The sequence below is a fragment of the Macaca nemestrina genome, chromosome 7 (genome assembly GCF_043159975.1).
Source record: "Macaca nemestrina isolate mMacNem1 chromosome 7, mMacNem.hap1, whole genome shotgun sequence".
Lineage (NCBI taxonomy): Eukaryota > Metazoa > Chordata > Mammalia > Primates > Cercopithecidae > Macaca > Macaca nemestrina.
Window position 1 is genome coordinate 135,618,382 of NC_092131.1, and position 24,143 is coordinate 135,642,524.

At 43.1% G+C, this 24,143-nt stretch overlaps 2 protein-coding genes and 1 non-coding gene across 15 annotated transcripts in view; 2 read left to right on the plus strand and 1 right to left on the minus strand.

Moving 5' to 3' along the window:
* The window catches only part of LOC105488283 (TIMELESS interacting protein), a 52,899-nt gene extending 31,036 nt beyond the window's left edge, over nucleotides 1-21,863 (plus strand). For 8 of the 10 annotated variants that reach the window (XM_071101170.1, XM_071101171.1, XM_071101174.1 and 5 more), the window contains 7 exons: nucleotides 1,669-1,809; nucleotides 2,763-2,841; nucleotides 3,371-3,446; nucleotides 6,320-6,442; nucleotides 6,633-6,696; nucleotides 14,712-14,918; nucleotides 19,166-21,863. In XM_071101170.1, coding sequence (XP_070957271.1) covers nucleotides 1,677-1,809; nucleotides 2,763-2,841; nucleotides 3,371-3,446; nucleotides 6,320-6,442; nucleotides 6,633-6,696; nucleotides 14,712-14,918; nucleotides 19,166-19,407 — 924 coding nt within the window. In that variant the 5' untranslated portion in view covers nucleotides 1,669-1,676 and the 3' untranslated portion in view covers nucleotides 19,408-21,863. Of the gene's footprint in view, nucleotides 1-1,668; nucleotides 1,810-2,762; nucleotides 2,842-3,370; nucleotides 3,447-5,886; nucleotides 6,002-6,319; nucleotides 6,443-6,632; nucleotides 6,697-14,711; nucleotides 14,919-19,165 lie in introns of those variants that run through there. The other 2 variants (XM_071101175.1, XM_011752204.3) reach the window with 2 other exon arrangements.
* LOC112426540 (small Cajal body-specific RNA 14) lies at nucleotides 8,436-8,570 on the plus strand. The gene has a single exon (XR_003017907.1). It is a non-coding gene; the product is annotated as a small Cajal body-specific RNA 14 (non-coding RNA).
* A 124-nt stretch (nucleotides 21,864-21,987) lies between the features above and the next one.
* The window catches only part of LOC105488299 (DIS3 like exosome 3'-5' exoribonuclease), a 42,018-nt gene continuing 39,862 nt past the window's right edge, over nucleotides 21,988-24,143 (minus strand). For all 4 annotated transcript variants that reach the window (XM_071101167.1, XM_011752212.2, XM_071101168.1 and 1 more), the window contains 3 exons: nucleotides 23,680-23,825; nucleotides 22,827-23,001; nucleotides 21,988-22,733 (listed from right to left, as the gene is read on the minus strand). In XM_071101167.1, the coding sequence (XP_070957268.1) occupies nucleotides 22,425-22,733; nucleotides 22,827-23,001; nucleotides 23,680-23,825 (630 nt within the window). In that variant the 3' untranslated portion in view covers nucleotides 21,988-22,424. The remainder of the gene's footprint in view (nucleotides 22,734-22,826; nucleotides 23,002-23,679; nucleotides 23,826-24,143) is intronic.

The window sequence follows — 24,143 nt, forward strand, 5'->3', positions numbered from 1 at the left end:
AAACTATGCATAAATGAATGAAGAAGCCCTAGGATTGAGTCTTGGATACTTAATGGCCAGGTTAGAAGATAAACCTGCAAGGAAAATCCAGGAGGAGTTCCCAGAAAGGGAGAAAAGCCAGGTGAATACTGTGTCTTAAAAGTTAAGGTATGGCCGGGTGCGGTGGCTCAAGCCTGTAATCCCAGCACTTTGGGAGGCCGAGACGGGCGGATCACGAGCTCAGGAGATCGAGACCATCCTGGCTAACACGGTGAAACCCCGTCTCTACTAAAAATACAAAAAACTAGCCGGGCGAGGTGGCGGGCGCCTGTAGTCCCAGCTACTCGGGAGACTGAGGCAGGAGAATGGCATAAACCTGGGAGGCGGAGCTTGCAGTGAGCTGAGATCCGGCCACTGTACTCCAACCTGGGCAGCAGAGCGAGACTCCGTCTCAAAAAAAAAAGTTAAGGTAAACATTTTTCCCAGAAAAAACTGACCGAAAGTGTCAGTTGTTACTGAGAAGTTAAGTAAGGCAGTACTGAAAAACATTCTTTCGAGTTATCAACCCGAGGATAATTTCCCATTCTTTAAAGGAAGCCTTACCTAGAACACCAATATGTAAACACATTAAAAAAATTTTTTTTTACTTTTAATTTTTGTGGGCACATAGTAGGTGTATATAAAGAGATTTTTTTATTTTTTATTTTATTTTATTTTATTTTTTTAAGATGGAGTCTTGCTCTGTGGCCCAGGCTGGAGTGCAGTGGCATCATCTTGGCTCACTGCAACCTCCGCCTCCCAGGTTCACGCCATTCTCCCGCCTCAGCCTCCTAAGTAGCTGGGACGACAGGTGCCTGCCACGAAGCCCGGCTAATTTTTTGTATTTTTAGTAGAAACGGGATTTCACCATTCACAGGATGATCTCGATCCCCTGACCTTGTGATCGACCTGCCTTAGCTTCCCAAAGTGCTGGAATTACAGGCGTGAGCCACCGCGCCCGGCAGATTTTTTTTTTTTAAGCTGCTCTACTTGAAGTGGGGGTGAAGTACCTATATCCTGCGTATTTCATACCCTATTGGATCACAGTTTGAAACCCTCTGAAAAGTCAAATTTATCTTTTTTCTTTTTTTCTGAGATGGAGTTTCGCTCTTGTTGCCCAGGCTGGAGTGCAATGGCACGATCTCGGCTCACCGCAACCTCTGCCCCCCAGATTCAAGCGATTCTCCTGCCTCAGCCTCCCAAGTAGCTGGGATTACAGGCATGTGCCACCATGCCCGGCTAATTTTGTATTTTTAGTAGAGACGGGTTTCTCCATGTTGGTCAGGCTGGTCTCAAACTCCCGACCTCAGGTAATCCGCCTGCCTCAGCCTCCCAAAGGGATTATAGGCATGAACCACCGCGCCTGGCCCAAAATTTATCTTTTTATGGTAGGGGAAGCTCAATAGTTGAGGTACAACGATTTGTTCAAAATGATATAGATATTTAGTGTTAGGGTCTACCTTGGAACTTAGTTCTGATTTCTAGGCTAGTCCTTTTTTTCATAATTAGTATCTTCTCTACTTTTCATGATGTGTAAGTTTGAAATGTGGTCTAACTGATTGAAACACATGAAATGGCTGCAGGTAGAACTTGTCTATATAGTGGAGACTATTTGGATGAATACAAATAACTTTACATTTTTTCCCTTAGAGGAAAAGATGCTAGAACCACAGGAGAATGGCATGATTGACCTACCAGATTATGAGCATGTAGAAGATGAAACTTTTCCTCCTTTCCCACCTCCAGCCTCTCCAGAGAGACAAGACGGTGAAGGAATTGAGCCTGATGAAGGTATGTATAGAGAGTTTTAAAAAGGAGGCTGTGAGGCCGGCCACAGTGGCTCATGCCTGTAATTCCAGCACTTTGGGAGGCCGAGGCGGGTGGATCAAAAGGTCAGGAATTTGAGACCAGCCTGGCCAACATGGTGAAACCCCGTCTCTACTAAAAATACAAAAATTAGCTGGGGCGTGGTGGCTGTGGTAAAAGGAGGCTGTGGTAAAAGGTATTTGAGGAGAAAAAAGAAAAAAAAAGGAGGCTGGGCACACTGGGTCCTGCCTGTAATCTCAGCACTTTGGGAGGCCAAGGCAGGAGGATGGCTTGAGCCCAGGATTTCAAGACCAGCCTGGGCAACATAGCAAGACCTCGTCTCTACTAAAGATTTGAAAATTACCGGCCGGGCGCGGTGGCTCAAGCCTGTAATCCCAGCACTTTGGGAGGCCGAGACGGGCGGATCACGAGGTCGGGAGATCGAGACCATCCTGGTTAACACGGTGAAACCCCGTCTCTACTAAAAAATACAAAAAAAAAAAACTAGCCGGGCGAGGTGGCGGGCGCCTGTAGTCCCAGCTACTCGGGAGGCTGAGGCAGGAGAATGGTGTGAACCCGGGAGGCGGAGCTTGCAGTGAGCTGAGATCCGGCCACTGCACTCCAGCCTGGGTGACAGAGCAAGACTCCGTCTCAAAAAAGAAAAAAAAAAAAAAAAAAAAGAAAATTACCCGCGTGTGGTAGGCCACGCCTGTAGTTTCAGATACTCAGGATGCTAAGGCAGGAGAATCGCTTGAGCCCAGGAGTTTGAGGCTGCAGTGAGCCAAGATCTCACCACTGCACTCCAGCGTGGGCAACAGAGTGAGACCCTGTTTCAAAACAAGATGTCCTATGTTTAGTTATCAGCTTGGAAATGATACAAAATAAATAATACAAATTATTTAAATACAGTAATACTGAATCTTGGTATGTTTCACCAGAGTCAGGAAGTGGAGCACTTGTTCCTGTACCTCCAAAGAGAACAGTTAAAAGAAATATACCCAAGCTGGATGCTCAGAGGTACATTTACTATATTCGTATATATTTATACTTTTTATTTTTAACATCCACTGTTTTTCTTCTAATGTTATAAACTTTTGGTTGGTATGATGTAGAGCTCTTATATTTCTAAAAAAGTTTTTTTAGTTCAGCAGAACATTTTTTCTTACGGTCTTGCTTTGGACCAAACTCGAGAAAACTTGGAAATTAGGTCGGGTGTGGTGGCTCACGCCTGTAATCCCAGCACTTTGGGAGGCCGAGGCGGGCGGATCACGAGGTCAGGAGATCGAGACCATCCTAGCTAACATGGTGAAACCCTGTCTCCACTAAAAATAAAAAAATTAGCTGGGCGCTGTGGTGGGCGCCTGTAGTCCCAGCTACTTGGGAGGCTGAGGCAGGAGAATGATGTGAACCCAGGGGAGGCTGAGCTTGTAGTGACCCGAGATCATGCTGCTGTGCTTCAGCCTGGGCGACACAGCAAGATTCCCTCTCAAAAAAAAAAAAAAAAAGAAAAGGAGACTTGAAATTAAAAACATATTTTTATTCACAGATTAATTTCAGAGAGAGGACTTCCAGCCTTAAGGCATGTATTTGATAAGGCAAAATTCAAAGGTAAAGGTCATGAGGTAAGAACTTTCTGATTTTTATGTTAGACCTTTGTTTTTTACAATAGCAATAAAAATGTGGACCCATTATGTTCTTAGAAATCTCAGAATGCTTTAAGATGCTATCCTTAATTGTCGTATCTCTTGAGATCTTGAGAAACAGTTGTGATGTACTAGACAGGGAACTGTTTGAAGAATTAGAAAGCATGTCTTGTGTTGTCTCATTTTTTGCTACATAAACCTTGTCTATAGGAAAATCACACCTGTGTTTTTAAATCTCAGTTTTTACTTTATAATTTAGAGGAATAAAATTTACTTTGTCTACCTCAAAGATTTTAAATTTCATGAGGGCAAGGACTCTGCCTGTATCGATCACTTATGTGTCCCCAAGATGTGGCACAATGCTTGGTTCATAATAAATGTCAGTAACGTGTGGTTAAAAAATGAATACATTTAGTAACTGTCAGTCACTATACATATGCACATTTTGAAGTCTATTTTTGAATTATGTGGGAGTGTAGATATAATTTTTTGCAGATGATAGTATATTTTTAAAGAGTTTTGTACTTTTTCAAGTGTTTCTAATATATTATTTTATTTTTTATTTTATGTTTTATTTTTTGAGACGGAGTCTCTCTTGTCTGTTGCCCAGGCTGGAGTGCAGTGGCGCGATCTCCTCTCACTGCAAGCACCGTCTCCCGGGTTCACGCCATTCTCCTGCCTCAGCCACCCGAGTAGCTGGGACTACAGGCGCCCACCACCATGCCCGGTTAATTTTTGGTATTTTCAGTAGAGATGGGGTTTCACCGTGTTAACCAGGATGGTCTCGATCTCCTGACCTCGTGATCTGCCCGCCTTGGTGGCCTCCCAAAGTGCTGAGATTACAGGCATGAGCCACTGTGCCTGGCCTCTTAATATATTCTTTAGTTTTCAACCTGTGGTGTAGATGTTGCTCCTGTGTTGCTGTGCAGTGGGGAGAGGGAAGGGTTAAAGTAGAGTTTTTTTTTTTTTTAATTACTTTTTAAAAAAAAATTATTGTTTTATTTATTTTTTGTTTTGAGACAGAGTCTCACTCTGTTGCCCAGGCCGGAGTGCAGTGGCATGATCTTGCTCACTGCAACCTCTGCCTCCCAGGTTCAAGTGATTCTCCTGCCTCAGCCTCCCAAGTAGCTGAGATTACAGGTGCCCGCCACTATACCTGGCTGATTTTTTTTTTTTTTGAGACGGAGTCTTGCTCTGTCGCCCAGGCTGGAGTACAGTGGTGCGATCTCCACTCACTGCAAGCTCTGCCTCCCGGGTTCACACCGTTCTGCCTCAGCCTCCTGAGTAGCTGGGACTACAGGCGCCCGCCACCACGCCCGGCTAATTTTTGTATTTTTAGTAGAGACGGGGTTTCACTGTGTTAGCCAGGATGGTCTCAATCTCCTGACCTCGTGATCCGCCTGTCTCGGCCTTCCAAAGTGCTGGGATTACAGGCGTGAGCCACCGTGCCCAGCTACCTGGCTAATTTTTGTATTTTTCGTATAGACGGGGTTTCACCATGTTGGCCAGACTGGTCTCGAACTCCTGACCTCAGGTGATGTGCCCACCTCCGCCTCCCAAAGTGCTGAGATTACAGGCATGAGCCACTGCACTCGGCCTACTATCTTTTAACTTTGTTGTTTTTTTTTTTTTTTTTTGAGATGGAGTTTCACTCTTTTTTTTTTTTTTTTTTTTTTTTTTTTGAGACGGAGTCTCGCTCTGTCGCCCAGGCTGGAGTGCAGTGGCGCAATCTCGGCTCACTGCAAGCTCCGCCTCCCGGGTTCACGCCATTCTCCTGCCTCAGCCTCCCAAGTAGCTGGGATTACAGGTGCCTGCCGCCACGCCCAACTAATTTTTGTATTTTTAGTAGAGATGGGGTTTCACCATGTTGGCCAAGCTGATCTGGAACTCCTGACTCAGGTCATCTACCCTCCTCGGCCTCCCAAAGTGCTGGGATTACAGGCGTGAGACACTGCGCTTGGCCAACTTTATTAAGTTTTTGTACTTGGATTTGTTTTCATCTAATTTTTATGCATCTGTATCCAGGTGGGGTGCCATGGCTCGTGCTGTAATCCCAGCACTTTGGGAGGCCGGGGTGGGTGAATCACTTGAGGCCAGGAGTTTGAGACCAGGCTGGCCAACATGGTGAAACTACTGTCTACTAAAAAATACAAAATTTAGGCCGGGCATGGTGATGCACGCCTCTAATCCCAGCTACTTGGGAGTCTGAGGTATGAGAATTGCTTAAACCCGGGAGGCAGAGGTTGCAGTGAGCTGAGACTTTGCCCTTGCACTTCAGCCTGGGTGAGAGAGTGAGACTCTCTCTGAAAAAAAAAAACAACAAAAAAACAAAAACCTGTATCTAGTACTCTTTTAGACTGCAATCCTCTAAGTTCTTAATAATTTTCTCTCTCTCTCTCTCTTTTTTTTTTGACATAAGATCTCGCTATCACCCAGTCTGGAGTGCGGTGGTGTGAACTTAGCTCTCTGCAACCTCTGCCCCCCAGGTTTAGGCAATCCTCTCACTTCAGCCACCTGAATAGCTGGGTCCACAGGTGTGTACCACCACGCCTGGCTATATTTTGTATTTTTAGAAAATACAGGGTCTCACCATGTTGCCTCAGGCTGGCCTTAAACCCCTTAGCTCAAGTGATCTGTCCCCCTAGGCCTCCCATAGTGCTATGATTACAGGTGTGAACAACTGTCTGGCCAATATTTTTCTTATTAATAAACTTCCTTTTATAAGTTTTTTGACCTTATAAATACAAAATGACCCCAGTGATTTTGGCATAGCTTTTCAGTTCTGAAACTTGCTGACAGGGTCAGCTGTGAGAATGAGACTCCTGTTTAGCATTTTTATTTTTATGTGACAGGCTGAAGACTTGAAGATGCTAATCAGACACATGGAGCACTGGGCACATAGGCTATTCCCTAAACTGCAGTTTGAGGATTTTATTGACAGAGTTGAATACCTGGGAAGTAAAAAGGAGGTTCAGGTAAGTGTTGAGATGATTATAAATATCATTCATAATGCTAAATGGTAGGATAGATTTAGTTGAGGCTAAATTACTGTTTAAAATGTTCATTTTGGAATCTCTTGGTAGAGAGGGAAAACTAATAGCAAATTAGTCCCCCCCCAACATTATTGGTAAAGAGGTAAAAATAAATATCTCTTTTCATTTTCAGACCTGTTTGAAACGAATTCGACTTGATCTCCCTATTTTACATGAAGATTTTGTTAGCAATAATGGTAAGAATATAGGTTTATCTACTTTATAACAATTTTACTTTTAGAAATAGATCTAGGCAGGGTGTGGTGGCTCATGCCTGTAATCCCAGCACTTTGCTTTTTTGTTTCATGTTTAGGGACAGAATCTTGCTCTGTTACCCAGTTTGGAGTGCAGTAGCACAATCATAGCTTACTGTAGCCTTCAGCTCCTGGGCTTAAGGGATCTTCCCGCCTCAGCCTCCCAAGTAGCTGGGACTACAGGTGCATGCCATTGCGCCTGGCTAATTTTTAAATTTTTGTAAAGATGGGGATCTCCCTGCGTTGCCTTAGCTGGTCTCACACTCCTGACCTCAAGCCATACTGTGCCTGGCCAACTTTTTTTTTTTTTTTTTTTGTGAGACAGAGTCTCACTTTGTAGCCCAGGCTAGAGTGCAGTGTTACAATCTCGGCTCACTGCAACCTCCGTCTCCCAGGTCCCAGTTCAAGCAATTCTCCTGCCTCAGCCTCCCGAGTAGCTGGGATCACAGGCACGTGCCATCATGCCCAGCTAATTTTTGTAGTTTTTTTTAAGTAGAGATGGGGTTTCACCATGTTGGCCAGGCTGTTTCTGAACTCCTGACTTCATGATCCACCTACCTTGGCCTCCCAAAGTGCTGGGATTATAGGTGTGAGCTACTGCGCCTGGCTTGTTAATTTGTTTTTAAAGACTAGTCAAGTGCAGTAGTGAAAAGGGAGGAAAGAGTAGAACAAGGAGTTTGATCTGTAACTGAATTGAGATAAATCACTACCTTTGGATCAACCCCAGTACTTTGGGAGGCCATGGAGGGAGGATTACTTGAATCCTGGAGTTGGAGATCAGTCTGGGCAACCTAGTGAGACCCCATCTATACAAATTTTTAAAAAGTTAATCAGGTGTGGTGGTACATGCCTGTTGTCCTAGCTACTCATGGGGGTTGAGGCAGGAGGATTACTTGAACCCAGGAATTCAAGGCTGCAGTGAACCAGGATCACACCAGTGTACTCTAGCCTGGGCAATAAATAGGGTGAGACCTTGTCAGAAAAAAAAAAAAAAGAAAGAATAGAAGTAGTTAGAGGAGGCAGTATTATAGGACTGGATCCTTAGTCTATATTGAATATATAATTAAAGTATGGTAAAGTACGATAAATAGGTATGTTAAAATGCCTTGGTAGTGGGCTGGGCGTGGTGGCTCATGCCTGTGATCCCAGCACTCTCAGGGAGGCTGAGGTGAGTGGAGGTCAGGAGTTTGAGACCAGCCTGACCGATATGGGGAAACCCCATCTGTACTGAGAATACAAAAATTAACTGTGTGGGGTGGCGTACACCTGTAATCCCAGCTACTCAGGAGGCTGAGGCGGGAGAATTACTTGAATCCAGGAAGTGGAGGTTGCAGTGAGCCGAGATTGTGCTGCTGCAATCCAGCCTGGGTGATAGAGTGAGGCTCTAACTCAAAAAAAAAAAAAAAAAAAAAAAAAAAAAAAAAAAAGCCTTGCTACATCTAGAATGTTGTATATCAAATTTGTTGTAGAATATGAACTTTTGAGAACTCTAGTGACCCACTAATCCTGTATAGCACTTGTTAATAAAAATATATACCAAGATAAAGTGTTCATATACACATGCACCATTGGATACCATTGGATAAAGTGGTACTGGGAAATTAGGCAGAATGATTTGATGATGAAAGTTTGCATTTCACTTAGAGTGCAGCTCTCGGATATAGGACTTTAGTGAGACCTATGTGACTGTTCCTGGTATTGATTGCATTGTTAGTTGTACAATGCAACCATAGACAGTCACACACATTAAAACAGATGGTTCCTGCCGACAGGGTCTGTATAGTTATCAGATTTTCTGTGCGATGGCTCCATACATGTTTGTTTTTGTTTTTTAACTTTTAACAGATGCGGAAGAAAATACAGGTTCCATGTAGAATTCCCTAAAGTTATTTATAAACTACTTCCAAACATGTGAAGGAATGTGATTTAAATAATTCATGATTTAAATTTCTTGGTAGAATATGTATTGATGGCATAGGACTGGTATATGTAAAGGAATGAGTTATTGCAGTTCTAAATTCCACCACATATACTTCTGGGTTACTTTTTGAGGTGCCCGGTATGTAATACAGCTCAAGGATAAAAAAATGACTAAGATCAGGCCCCTTTGTGGGCTAATACAGTAATGAATGAATCAGACATACAACGTTGCCAGTAGTGTGGTAGGTGTTGTAATTAGAGGTATGAGTAGGTCACAGGGTGGGATACAAAGGAGAGCATAGTTACATGTCCCTGGAGGTAGAGGGAGAGCTTCACAAAGGAGGATTCAGAAGAATTTTGATTTGGGGGTGGGAGGAAGAAGAAAGAAATGAAAAAGAAGAAAAAGTATTTTGAATGAACAGTAGAGGTCAGGCAGAGGTGATTTTGAATGAGGGAGCCACCTATGCAGAGGTATAAATTAACATGGATTTCAGGCTCCATATTCTATGGCAGTAAAAAAAAAAAATAAGGCCTGGCACGGTGGCTCACCTTGTAATCCCAGCACTTTGGGAGGCCAAGATGGGTGGATCCCTTGAGGCCAGGAGTTCGAGACCAGCCTGGCCAACATGGTGAAACCCCATCTCTTCTAAAAAATACAAAAAATTAGCCTGGCGTGGTGGCACATGCCTGTAATCCCAGTTACTCGGGAGGCTAAGACAGTAGAATTGCTTGAACCCTGGAGGTGGAGGTTGCAGTGAGCTGAGATGGTGCCATTGCACTCCAGCCTGGGCAAAATGGGCAAAACTCCATCTCAAAAAAAAAAAAAGAAAAAGATAAATTAACATGGACCGTTCAGAGAATTACAAGCATGCTGAAATACAGGATACAAATAAGAGAACTGAATCTGAGATTTTTGTTTGTTGTGTGATATATTTTGTTTGTATCTTAAAAGAATAGTCTCCAAATTTTTTTGATCAGGCACCACAAAAGTAAAAATGTTTTGACCATTTTATTTGTTGCTTAAATACATTTACTTCCATACTGATGCGATTTGCGATGTACTTTTTTTTTTTTTTTGAGAAGGAGTCTCATTCTGTCACCTGGGCTAGAGTGTAATGGTGTGATCTCGGCTCATTGCAACCTCCACCTCCTGAGTTCAAGTAATTCTCCTGCCTCAGCCTCCCAGTAGCTGGGATTACAGGTGCGCACCACCACACCCAGCTAATTTTTGTATTTTTAGTAGAAACGAGTTTCATCACGTTGGCCAGGCTGGTCTCAAACTCCTGATCTCAGGTGGTCCACCCGCCTTGGCCTCCCAAAGTGCTAGAGTTACAGGCGTGAGCCAGTGAGCCACTGCGCCTGACCTAAATTTAATTTTTATAGTGACAGGATCTCACTATGTTCCCCAGGCTGGTCTCTATCTCTTGGCCTCAAACAGTCTGCCTTGGCCTCCCAACGTGCTGGGATTACAGGTGTGAGCCACTGTGCTTGGCCTCCAGCTGTTCCTTGTACATTTCAGGCACGTTTCTATTCTAAGGCTTTTGTATTGTTGTACTCTGCCTGGAACACTCTTCCCTTGTACCCCTCAAGTCTGCATCACTGTCTTACACTCTTCAAACCGTGCTCAAGTGACAACTCAGTGAAGCCTCCTCATTACACTGTTATAGTTGCATCCCCACTCCCATCATTTCTGACTCCCCTGTGCTGTTTCCTTTTGCATTGCACTTATTTCCCTTTAATTTTTATATAGTTTACTTATGTTTTAGTTTGTTTTTACCACAATGATGGCATCTTGTAACACATTGAATATTTCTAGCTTTAGCTTCTTTGCCATAATCACTTGCCAATGAAGGTTGCAGTAAATGAATTTCATGTGTACTTCTAATTTTTAAAAATTTCATTTCATTTTTATTTACTTATTTATTTTTGAGACAGGACCTCACTCTGTCACCCAGAGTGGAGCACAGTGGCATGATCACAGCTCTGCAGCCTTGACCTCCAGAGCTTAACCAATCCTCCCACCTCAGCCTCCTGAGTAGTTTGGACTACTGGCGTGCACCACCTGCCTGGCCAAGTTTTCTTTTTTATAGAGACAGGATCTCCCTATGTTTCTTTTTTTTTTTTGAGGTGGAGTCTTGCTCTATCACCCAGGCTGGAGTGCAGTGGCAGGATCTCTGCTCACTGCAAGCTCTGCCTCCTGGGTTCATGCCATTCTCCTGCCTCAGCCTCCCGAGTAAATTACAGGCGCCTGCCACCACGCCCGGCTAATTTTTTGTGTTTTTAGTAGAGACAGGGTTTCACTGTGTTAGCCAGGATGGTCTCGATCTCCTGACCTCGTGATCCACCCTCCTCAGCCTCCCAAAGTGCTGGAATTACAGGCGTGAGCCATCGCGCCTGGTTGGGGTCTCCCTATGTTTCGCAGGCTGGTCTCAAACTCCTGGGTCCATGTGATCCTCCCACCTTGGTTTCCCAAAGTGCTGGGATTACAGGCATGAGCTGCTGCACTCTCATTTTAATTCTACTCAAAGGAACCAGCTGCTTCTTACAAAATATATTGTTTATATAAATAGGTCATCTACTACTGAAGATACCTTTCTTTTCTTGGTTCATAAAAAGTAGTTTTTTTTTTTTTTTTCCACTATTCTTTGTAATAGAGACGGGGTCTTGCTGTGTTGGTCATGTTGGTCTTGAACTCTTGTTCTCAAGCAGTCCTTCTGCCTCAGTTTCCCAAAGTGCCAGGATTACAGGCGTGAGCCACCTTGCCCAGTCAAAATTAGTTCTTTGAGTTCATTTGAACCCAGAAGTTAGGGACCAGAGTGGTCAACACCCATAGTCCCAGCTATTTAGAAGGCTGAGGCACGAGGATCCTTTGAGTCCAAGGAGTTTGAGGCTGGAGTGAACTATGATCATGCCACTGTACTCTAGCCTGGATGACAGAGTGAGACCCCATCTCTTGAAAAAACAAAAAAAAAAATTAGTTATTTATGTATTTTGTTATTGATTTAGAATCCTGCAACCCTGTAAGAGGAAGCACATTAAAAACACGTTTCATAAGTGGTTTTTTTTTTTTTTTTTTTTTTTTTTTTTGAGATGGAGTTTCACCCTTGTTGCCCAGGCTGGGGTGCAATGGCATGACCTTGGCTCACCACAACCTCCGCCTCCCTGGTTCAAGCAATTTTCCTGCCTCAGCCTCCTGAGTAGCTGGGATTACAGGCATGCGCCACCACGCCTGGCTAATTTTGTATTTTTAGTAGAGACAGGGTTTCACCATGTTGGTCAGGCTGGTCTTGAACTCCTGACCTCAGGTGATCTGCCTGCCTCAGCCTCCCAAAGTGCTGGGATTACAGGTGTGAGCCACTGGGCCTGGCTCATAAGTGGCTCTAATGCTTGTTTCTTAACTGCTTCAGCAATGTTTCCTACATATACTGTATCAGTATTTCCTGACAATGGAGGCCATTTTAGTTTCTTGCTACATTTTTGTTTTCCATGTCAGGAAGGAAAAGTGGCTTTTCATTTTTCACTATTAAGGAAGAAATCTTAAAAGAGAATTTGATTGTAAAGGGCTGAATTAAGTATCATATGATTTTTATATCTCACTGAAAATAATTATAAAGGTCTGTCTTTATGTTTTAAATATTTGTTTTTTTGTTTGCTTGTTTGTTTTTTGAGACGGAGTCTTGCTGTTGTCGCCTAGGCTGGAGTGCAGTGGCGCGATCTCGGCTTCCTGCCAGCTCTGCCTCCCAGGTTCACGCCATTCTCCTGCCTCAGCCTCCTGAGTAACTGGGACTACAGGCGCCTGCCACCATGCCTGGCTAATTTTTGTATTTTTTGAAGAAGAGACAGGGTTTCACCGTGTTAGCCAGGATGGTCTCGATCTCCTGACCTTGTGATCTGCCTGCCTCGGCCTCCCAAAATGCTGAGATTACAGGCATGAGCCACCACACCCAGCCCTTAAATTTTTTAAAATTGTGATGGTTTTTCTATAATTAGCTAATATTTCAAGGCATAATATGTACATAGAACAAGCATAGTATATATAAAGACATATTTCAAATGGTGACTTGAATGTTTTGACCAACTTGTCAGATGTGATGGGGTTTATCTTTTTTTTTTTTTTGAGATGGAGTCTCGCTCTGTCGCCCAGGCTGGAGTGCAGTGGCCGGATCTCAGCTCACTGCAAGCTCCGCCTCCCGGGTTTACGCCATTCTCCTGCCTCAGCTTCCCAGGTAGCTGGGACTACAGGCGCCCGCCACCATGCCCGGCTAGTTTTTTTGTATTTTTTTAGTAGAGACGGGGTTTCACCATGTTAACCAGGATGGTCTCGATCTCCTGACCTTGTGATCCGCCCGTCTTGGCCTCCCAAAGTGCTGGTATTACAGGCTTGAGCCACCGTGCCTGGCCTATCTTTTTTTAAAATTTCATAATATGAATGATGTAGATAGAAGGTAAAGTGTCAGCTCTGCTGTTTTTTTATTTTGCTTGTGCTTCTATTCTACTTACAGACATTTTGTTATTTTGTAGAATCTTTTTAACCTAACACTTGTTCATTTTGTTGGGGTTGTTTGGTTAAAGTAAGATGAAATCCGTAAGTTTATTTGACTGGGCAATCAGAAACAGCTGTATATCTGAAATTGTAAAGTGAGTAGGGGCCCCATTCTCCACCCTTTTACAGTGTGGATCTTGCCTATAGAGTGGCTCACAGATCAGACAGTAACTATCATAAGGACAAGGGACAGTTAACAACTGCCAGTCTTATTTTAAATGTGTTACTAAAACATAGTTCTTCTTAATTCTTAAATGAAATATAAATGGAAGATCTATTATTTACTTTCATACCACTGTGGATCATTTTGGGGACATCCTACCTTGAGTTAACTGGTTTACAGGGCTTTAAGAATTTATTACTTATAATGTAAACCACACTGAATTTAAAAAGAAATTCATTTGGAAATATGTCCATAGATTTTTAAATTTCTTTTTTCATTTGTCTGTGTTTAACTCTACAAAAGATAATGTCTATATGAACTTACCTTTTACTGGCTGGATGCATTGGCTCACGCCTGTAATCTCAGCACTTTGAGAGGCTGAGGCAAGTGGATCACCTCAGGTCAGGAATTTGAGACCAGCCTGGTCAACATAGTGAAACCCTGTTTCTTCTAAAAATACAAAAATTAGCTGGGCATGGTGGCGGGTGCCTGTAATCCCAGCTACTTGGGAGGCTGATGGAGGAAAATCACTTGAACCTGGGAGGTGGAGGTTGCAGTGAGCCAAGATCGAGCCATTGTACTCTAGCCTGGGTTACAAGAGTGAAACTCTATCTCAAAAAATAAAATAAAATAAAATAACCTTTTCCCATATAGTCACTGGGAAACTATTGAAATGTGTTGGTTTAATGTAGAACAAGAATATGGTTTGGATTCCTTAAGCTCTTTGATTAGGCCAAGCATAAAATATTTCTAATTACAACCAAGAACTTTTTGTTTCCTTTCCTTTCTTTTCTTTTTTTTTTTTTTTTTTTTTTTTTGAGACAGAGTCTTGCTCTGTAACCTAGGCTGGAATGCAGTGGTGCGATGCGATCTTGCTCACTGCTACCTCTGCCTCCCAGGTCCCGGTTCAAGCAAGTCTCCTGCCTCAGCCTCCCGAGTAGCTGGGATTATAGGCATGTGCCACCGTGCCCAGCTAATTTTTTTATATTTTTAGTTGAGATGGGGTTTTACCACGTTGACCAGGCTGGTCTTGAACTCCTGACCTTGTGATCCACCCGCCTTGGCCTACCAAAGTGCTGGGATTACAGGCGTGAGCCACCGTGCCCGGCCTTCATGCATATTTTAAATTGTATTTTCATTTGACTTAACATGCCTTTTTAAACTGAATTATAAATATTATTTAATTGAATCAAGCATGTATTCACAACATTGTTATATCTCACAAATTGTTTCTTCAGGTCTGGCACCGTGCCACTTTAAATCCTTTTTCAATGAGAAGCCCTTCTCTAACTAGTCTAACACTGCAGATGTACCGTTTCTTTTCTATTGCAGATGAAGTTGCGGAAAATAATGAACATGATGTAACTGCTACTGAATTAGATCCCTTTCTGACAAACTCATCTGAAAGTGAGATATTTGCTTCTGAGTCAAGTAGAAGCCTAACAGAAGAGCAACAACAAAGAATTGAGAGAAATAAACAACTGGCCTTGGAAAGAAGGCAGGCAAAGCTGCTGAGTAATAGTCAGTCCCTAGAAAATGGTAAATTTTATGCCAAATTTTATGTGCTACCATTAATATATCAAGGACATGTTAGATATTTTAACATCTCTGCTAGCCCCCAAAATAAAATACTTCTAGGAGTGGAAAAGTGTGATATTAAGTTTATGTATATTTTAGAGACTGTGTGTGTGAGAGAGGAGGGAGAGAATGTATGTGTTCCTCAAAGAATAAATGAATCCAGGATGGTTTTCTAGATAGCTGAGCACCTCTTAAAAAATTATTTTAATCACCTGGCCAGGCGCGGTGGCTCATGCCTGTAACCTCAGCACTTTGGGAGGCCAAGGTGGGTAGATCACCTGGAGACCAGACTGGCCAACATGGTGAAACCCCATCTCTATACTAAAATTACAAAAATTAGCCAGGCGTGGTGGTGCACACCAGTAATCCCAGCTACTCCGGAGGCTGAGGTACAGGAATCACTTGAATCAAGAAGGTCGAGGTTGCAGTGAGCCAAGATCATGCCACTGCACTCCAGCCTGGGTGAGTGAGTGAGACTCTTGAAAAGAAAAAAACATTTTAAGGGGCTGGGCGCGGTGGCTCAAGCCTGTAATCCCAGCACTTTGGGAGGCCGAGATGGGCAGATTACGAGGTCAGGAGATCGAGACCATCCTGGCTAACACGGTGAAACCCCGTCTCTACTAAAAAAACACAAAAAATGAGCCCGGCGTGGTGGCGGGCGCCTGTAGTCCCAGCTACTTGGGAGGCTGAGGCAGGAGAATGGCGTGAACCCGGGAAGCGGAGCTTGCAGTGAGCTGAGATCCGGCCACTGCACTCCAGCCTGGGCGGCAGAGCGAGACTCCGTCTCAAAAAAAAAAAAAAAAAAGAAAAAAACATTTTAATCACTTAAAATTGATTTTAAATTCTTGATAAACTTATTCTTCCCTGACTCCTTAAAGCATGTGTCATATACTATTACCTTTAGGACAATAATTGTAATAATACATAAAGAAAAGAAAAGGCCAGGTGCGGTGGCTCATGCCTGTAATCCCAGCACTTTAGGAGGCCAAGGTGGGCAGATCACCTAAGGTCAGGAGTTCAAGACTAGCCTGGCCAACATGGTGAAACCCCATCTCTACTAAAAATACAAAAATTAACTGTGCATGGTGATGTGCACCTGTAATCCCAGTCACTTGGGAGGCTGAGGCAGAATTGCTTGAATCCAGGAGGTGGAGGTTGCAGTGAGCTGAGATCAACCCATTGCACTCCAGCCTGGGCGACAAGAGCAAAACTCCATCTCAAAAAAAAAAAAAAAAAAAAAGAAGAGGCCGGGTGTGGTGGCTTGTGTCTGTAATCCTAATACTTTGGGAGGCTGAGGCGGGTGGATCACAAGGTCAGGAGATCGAGACCATCCTGGCCAACATGGTGAAACCCTGTCTCTACTAAAAATACAGAAATTAGCCGGGCATGGTGGTGTGTGCCTGCCTGTAATCCCAGCTACTCGGGCTGAGGCAGGAGAATTGCTTGAACCTGGGAAGTGGAGGTTGAAGCGAGCTGAGATCAGGGCCACTACACTCCAGCCTGGGTGACAGAGCAAGACTCCTCTCCCCCCACCAAAAGAAAAAAAAAAATGCTTTTTCTTGTGTTTTGTCACTTGGTTGTGAGTTGTACTTTTAAAGTAGCTGTTTAATTTGCTTATCTGTAGCATTCCCTTCTCACTTCTAAAACTGCCTGAAAAATTGCTTTATTAAAAAAAATTATTATTATTACTATTTTTAGAAACTGTCAATCTGTCACCCAGGCTAGAGTGCAGTGGTGTGATCTTGCCTCACTGCAGCCTTGAACTTCTAGTCTGAAGCAGTCCTCCAGCATTGGGCTTCCAAAGTGCTGGGATTACAGGTGTGAGCCAGTGTACCTGGCCTAAATTTGCTGTTTTTAACAGAGATTGTGGATTTGGAAACTACATAACCAAATTTGTTAAAACTATATTTAGAAAGAATTGCAAGTTGGTTTTCAATGAAATAAGCAGGATTGTGTGTATCTTTCTTAATTTCCAATTCAGTTTTTCCTTTCAAAATGGAAAAATAAGAATTATAGGCCCAGCACACTGGCTCTTGCCTGTAATCCCAGCACTTTGGGAGGCTGAGGCGGGCAGATCACTTGAGCCCGGGAGTTCAAGACCAGCCTGGGCAACATAGTGAGACCCTGTCTCTACAAAAAAAAAAAAAAAAAAAAAAAAAAGAGATTCCATGTTGTAAAAGAAGTTTCACCCAATATATTAAAATTTTCAAGTGAAAATTATTTTGGCTACCTTTTTTTTCTTTTCAATTAAGATGAATTTACTTTTCTTTTTTTAGATGGAGTCTTGCTCTGTAGCTCAGGCTGGAGTGCAGTGGCGTGATCTCAGCTCACTGCAACCTCTGCCTCCTGGGTTCAAGCAATTCCCCTGCTTCAGCCTCCCAAGTAGCTAAGACTACAAGTGCATGCCATGACGCCTGGCTAATTTTTGTATTTTTAGTAGAGATGGGGTTTCACTGTGTTGGCCAGGCTGGTATTGAACTCCTGACCTCGTGATCTGCCCGCCTCAGCCTCCCAAAGTGCTGGGATTACAGGCGTGACCCATCGCACCCGGCTGAATTTACTTTTTCTTTTTCTTTTTTTATTTTTTGAGATGGAGTCTCACTCTGTCGCCCAGGATGGAGTGCAGTGGCACGATCTCGGCTCACTATAAGCTCTGCCTCCTTCGTCCACACCATTCTCCTGCCTCAGCCTCCAGAGTAGCTAGGACCACAGGTGCCCGCCACCATGCCTGGCTAATTTTTTGTATTTTTAGTGGAGATGGGGTTTCACCGTGTTAGCCAGGATGGTCTCGATCTCCTGACCTCGCCGCCTGCCTCGGCGTCCCAAAGTGCTGGGATTACAGGCGTGAGCCACCACGCCAGGCCAATTTACTTTTTCTTTATAAATGGATGTTTTATTAGTACCATGTGAAACATTATATGAAGATAGCATTTTTTTGATGGCAGTGGCTTCCTTGCTGTCAATATCAAGTATACCTGGCAATTGGTATTTAAAGCTTACCTCTGTTTATCATACACAACTTAAAATTTGTCCAAATGGAAATAAGTACTTTAAAGTTTCTTATGGATCACTCTGACATAAAACTTAAATGCATTTGGTTTTTATTGGATCTCTTTTTAGTAGTTACGATTTTTGTTTTTAGATGGGGCCTCGCTCTGTTGCCCAGACTGGAGTATAGTTGCTGATCTCGGCTCACTGCAACTTCTGCCTCCCAGGTTCAAGCAATTCTCCTGTCTCAGCCTCCCTAGTAGCTGGGATTACAGGTGTGCTCCACCACGTCCGGCTAATCTTTGTATTTTTTGTAGAGGCAGGGTTTCATCATATTGGCCAGACTGGTCTTGAACTCCTGACCTTGAGTGATCTGCCTGCCTCAGCCTCCCAAAGTGCCGAGATTACAGGCATGATCCACTGTGCCCGGCCAATAATAGTTTTGATTTTGAATAAGAACAGTTACATTTGACTATGATCCAAGAGTGTGAATTTAATAACATTGAAAACCATTTTGCTTTTTTTGTTGTTGTTGTTACAGGGTCTCACCTTGTCACCCAGGCTGGAGTACAGTGGCACGGTCACAGTTTGCCATCATACCCAGCTAATTTTTTTTTGTTTTGTTTTGTTTTGTTGACATGGGGTCTCACTATGTGGCCCAGGCTGGTCCTGAACTCCTGAGCTCCAGTGATCCTCCCACCTCAGCCTTCCAAATTGTTGGGATTGGGCCTGGCCTCTCTTGCATTTAAAATGGATCTTAGTTGTATAAAAATGGGTTTATAGGCCAGGCATGGTAGCTCATGCCTATAATCCTAGGACTTTGGGAGCCTGAGGCGGGTGGATCACCTGAGGTCAGGAGTTCAAGACCAGTCTGGCCAACATAGTGAAACCCTGTCTCTACTAAAAATACAAAAATTAGCCGGGTGTGGTGGCAGTCACCTGTAATCCCAGCTACTCGGGAAGCTGAGGCAGGAGAATCGCTTGAACCCGGCAGAGGTTGCAGTAAGCCCAGATTGCTCCATTGTACTTCAGCCAAGGTGACGGAGCGAGATTCCATCTCAGAAAAAAAAAAAAGTGTATTTAGAAGAAAGTGATCATAATTAACATTAAGTGATCATAGATTTTATTTTACTAAACTAAGCTTTTGAAGAGGTTTGTACTTCTGTGGTAAGATTGGATCAGGTACTTATAATGAATAATAATGGTATGATTTTTTTCAGATATGTTAATGAATACAGCCAGGGCACACATGGTTGAAGAGGTTAATACTGATGAAGATCAAAAGGACGAGTCAAATGGATTAAACGAAGACATTCTAGACAATCCATGTAATGATGCTATTGCTAATACTTTAAGTGAAGAAGAGGAATTAAAATTAGAGGAAACACTGGTGGACCAGTCTTTTAAAAATGTGCAACAGCAACTTGATGCTACATCCAGAAATATTACTGAAGCTAGATAAGTTTCCATTAAGAGAAAATGTATCTGTTAAGTCGTCATCCTGCAAGCTCGGCGTTACTATGTATTTTTTCTTCTTGGAGTGAAAATCCTTAGGTAGTAAAACTTTTACAGATTATTGTTTAAAATCTGGTAATCTGGTATTTATTTATAATTATGCTTGTCACTTTAGTTAAATCTATTTGTTCTCTTTAGTGTTGGGTTTTATATAGATGTTTCTTCATAAAATGATTAGTAGGTAATAAGGAGTTTCTGCTGCTGGTCTGTCATTGAATGCCTTGTTTTCACTAAGTTTGGAGGTTTTGTTTCTGTTGTTTACTGCTCCTTGCAAAACAGGGTTAACCCGTGGACAGTGTGCCCAGAATAGTCTGGGTGAAGTTTATTTGTTTGTTTGTTTGTTTTGAGACAGTCTCGCTCTGTCAGCCAGGCTGGAGTGCAATGGCACAATCTCGGCTCACTGCAGCCTCCACCTCCTGGGCTCAAGCAATTCTGCCTCAGCCTCCTGAGTAGCTGGGATTACAGGCATGTGCCACCACGCCCGGTTAATTTTTGTATTTTCAGTAGAGACAGGGTTTCACCATGTTGGCCAGGCTGGTCTTGAACTCCTAACCTCAGGTAATCCGGCCCCCTTGGCCTCCCAAAGTGCTGGGATTATAGGCGTGAGCCACCGCGCCCAGCCTGGGTAAGTTTTAAGATGTACATATATTCAATATTAATGTCAGTTTTTTAAAGGAAGTAAAAATTTTCTTAAAAACTATCTACAGGCTTTATGGGTGTTTTTCATTGCTATTTAGTTCTGCAGTTTACACTTTTGGTAAATACAAGGTTTTTACATGTTTTTTAAGGAGTTACTTTAATAGTTAAAAGGTCACATGAAAGGCTAAAACATTACCTGACCCTCATAGGTGCTAGGGTAGTTCAAAGAATGCTTTTTGGTAACTTACTGACTAGTTGGAGTGAAACTTGCAAAGTATCATGGGGAACATAGCATCTAGGTAGGATTCATAGGAAAGACTTTGCTTTTGATGGAGAAGATTCCCAGTATTGGGAAGCACATGTACAATAATGATACAGAATAAGATTGAGGGGATAAGGAATATTTTAGGAATGCTGATTTTGAGACTAGAGGCGTTAGGGCCAAATCATGAGAACACCTGATTGGACTTCCTCCTGCCAGGTAGAGGGGGTAGTTACAAATAAGAAAGGTTAGTGTTAGGAAAGGCTCTCCCACCCCACTCCCTCACCCCTACCCCAAGCCCCCCGCCACTATTTGTGTGTGTGTGTGTGTGTGTGTGTCGGTCTCACTGTCACTCAGGCTGGAATACAGTGGCCCACTCCTAACTCACTGCAGCCTCAAACTCCTGGGGCTCAAGCAATCCTCTTGCCTTAGCTTCCCAAGTAGCTACGACTGCACACATGTACCACCATGCCTGGCTAATGTTTTAATTTTTGTAGAGATGGTGTCTCACTCTGTTGACCAGGCTGGTCCTGGGCTCCTGGCCTCAAGTGATCTTCCATGGCACTTGGCCTCTCACTCTCTTTTCCCTTGGGGAAAGGGCAGAGTGATGGTGCTAGACTGGCTTCCATCTACAAAGCCAGGACAGACAGGCATCTTCTTTTCAGGCTTTCTGACTCCAGGTGGGGACAGGGCGTGACAAAGATGGTTTGATGGAAAAGCCAGGAAGGTGAGCACAAGGAGAACATCTGGGATGGGGGTCAGGGGGTCGGTTTGTGGGCCTGCTGGGAACTGCCACGAGGATAGGGCAAGAGACATGTGCATTAGGAGGATTGTGGCTAACTGCAGCCAATAGGGGATCAGCTAGAAGATGGAGAGCAGTTTCAAGGTGCCACCAAATGCCTATAGAAACTGCTTCCTCAGGAGGGCCTGTTCAGGCTTCTGTCTACCCTCACAAACTATACTACTGAGAAAGAAGGGTTAATTTTTCTTTTTCTTTTTGAGACAGAGACTCACTCTGTCACCCAGGCTGGACAGCAGTGGCGCGATCTTGGCTCACTGCAACCTCCGCCTCCCAGGTTCAAGCAATTCTCTGCCTCAGCCTCCCGAGTAGCTGGGATTACAGGCGCCTGCCACCAAACAAGGCTATTTTGTATTTTTAGTAGAGATGGGGTTTCACCATGTTGGCCAGGATGGTCTCGATCTCCTGATGTTGTGATCCACCCATCTCGGCCTCCCAAAGTGCTGGGATTATAGGTGTGAGCCGCCGTGCTTGGCCAAGAGTTAATTTTTCTAGTGGGGTGTTTGCTGGCAAAGTAACGAGTTTTCAACAAGGGGAAGGCCAATGCACCTCATCAAAGTGGGAGGGTGGGAAGGGAGGCCTGTGACAGAACTTTACCTGCACCTTACCACCTGCCCTGTGTCCTATTCCCAACTAGTACTGGAGACAGCAGGGAAGGACTGAGTCAAATATGAAATAGGAGTTTTAAGCAGAGAGGTGGACTCAGGACTAAGTCTTATTATCTGAAAGTGACTGAAAATTACCTGACAGATGTCAGAGGGGCCTATGATCCAAATGTAATTACTGGAAAAATAAAACATTTGAAAGAACTGATTGGAGACAAGATAACCAATAATTTTGGGTTTATTAAACTATTAGAAAGGGGCTAGCAATCTGCAGAGCCACCACTTACTGTCCACTCATTACTGAAAACTCAGTTTCCATAGTGACCTAATTATACTTTATTTAATGCAACTTCAATGAATGAGATAACTTTTTTTTGAGATGGAGTCTTGCTCTGCTGCCCAGGCTGGAATGCAGTGGTGTGATCTCAGTTCACTGCAACCTCTTCCTCCTGGGTTCAGGCAGTTCTCCTGCTTCCACCTCCCAAGTAGCTGGGACTACAGGCATGAGCCACCATGCCCAGCTGAGAACATTTTACATATATGTGAAATAGTTACCCAGTCCTGATCAACTAGAGCACTGAGTGACACACATTAAATGTTAAGTTTGAAAAGACTGTAAAACATTCACATATGACAGCTCTTAGTGAAGTAAGAGCCTTTCATATTCCATAATTGTTTGAAACATCCAGGAGAGCTAGGTCCCGTATCTCCTCTAGAAGTGTGTATAGGCTCCTTCCCTTTGTTTGGCAATATTCTTGATATTCTTCCTGAATGATGTTTACTTTGACCTCTTGGGCAAGCTGAGCTTCTTCCATAGATTTAGTTACTTCTTTCACTAACTCACTCTTCAGCAAAGGGGAGCTCTGATGAATAAGTTCTGTATTTGGTATCTTGTATGGTTTGTTACTAATTATTTCAAGTCTGATTGTATCAGAATGGCAACGTGAGGCCTGTACGGATATTCTTACCTAGCATAGAGAAGAAAATACATATTACTAAATCACATTATTTGTTCCTTACATTTTAAATATTAATAATACTTAAGAGAAATACAGACTTACGGTTACATGGTCAAACAAATGGAACGTAACAGATTCCCCATCTGTTGTAGTAGAGGTAATTTTGTTTTGAAATCGTTGAAGGGATCCTGGTTTCCATGCAGAACGGCTATCTGGGCCAGATGAGATGACTAAACCATCTTTATTTTTTAGATAAGCAGCACCTTTAATCCCAAACCTATATTATGACCAGAATATAAATCCAGAGACAATGTATTCTTAGTACACAGATCTTGTATGCTTATCTAGAATACTAGTTTTTCTCCTAGATTAAAAACAAATTACTTTTCCTGTGGTTTACCTCCAAGTATTTATTTCACCTTAGCAGATGGAAACAAAGTATTTTGTTAGATAAGAAAGACCCTAAAATGGACATAGATGTGTATATATATACACACATTCCAGTCTTCACTTTATTTTTTTTGAGACAGAGTCTTGCTCTGTCACCCAGGCTGGAGTGCAATGGCACGATCTTGGCTCACTGCAACCTCTGCCTCCCGGGTTCAAGTGATTCTCCTGCCTCAGCCTCCCAGGTAGCTGGGATTTCAGGCACGCGTCACCACGCCCGGCTAATTTTTGTACTTTTAGTAGAGACGGGGTGTCACCATGTTGGCCAGGTTGGTCTCGAACTCCTGACCTCAGGTGATCTGCCCACCTTGGCCTCCCAAAGTGCTGGGATTATAGGCGTGAGCCACCCCTGGCCTCCAATCTTCACATTTATATACTGAATCATATGTTACATTATGTACATATAACTAGTTGCTTAAATATCTTAATAAATTGTATCTATGTACAGTTTGTGTTCTACACTTTTACCGATGATTTGTTGTGCACCATTGCATTAGATGTAACATACCTGGGTATAAATACAAGCACACCATTTGTTCGAATTGAATAAATAACTCCATCAGATATGCAACGCTCCTCGGTGGCAGGGTCTTTGTCTTTGAAGTACATGCACTGGAAGAGCTCAGTAGACTGCTTCTGAGAATGCTGTGCTGCCTGTAAGAAGCACAACTCCAAGGTATTATAACACTCCCCTGGCATTCCCCAAAGAAATGAAATTCATATTCATTCAAATGTGAGATTCTGTAAAACTATTAACATAAAAATTGTTCTCTATTATGAAATTAAATTACTTTTTGTGGGAACTTAACTATCTAGTATTATCTCTTCAAAAATGTCTTAGAAAATGAATTATTTTATAAAATGAAACCCATTTTTAGTTCATGAAATTAGAGGTCAGCAAATTTGAGTCATGTCCACCTTGGGTACAGGAAAAGTATCACATATGTCTTACTTGCCATTTCTTTCTTCTCT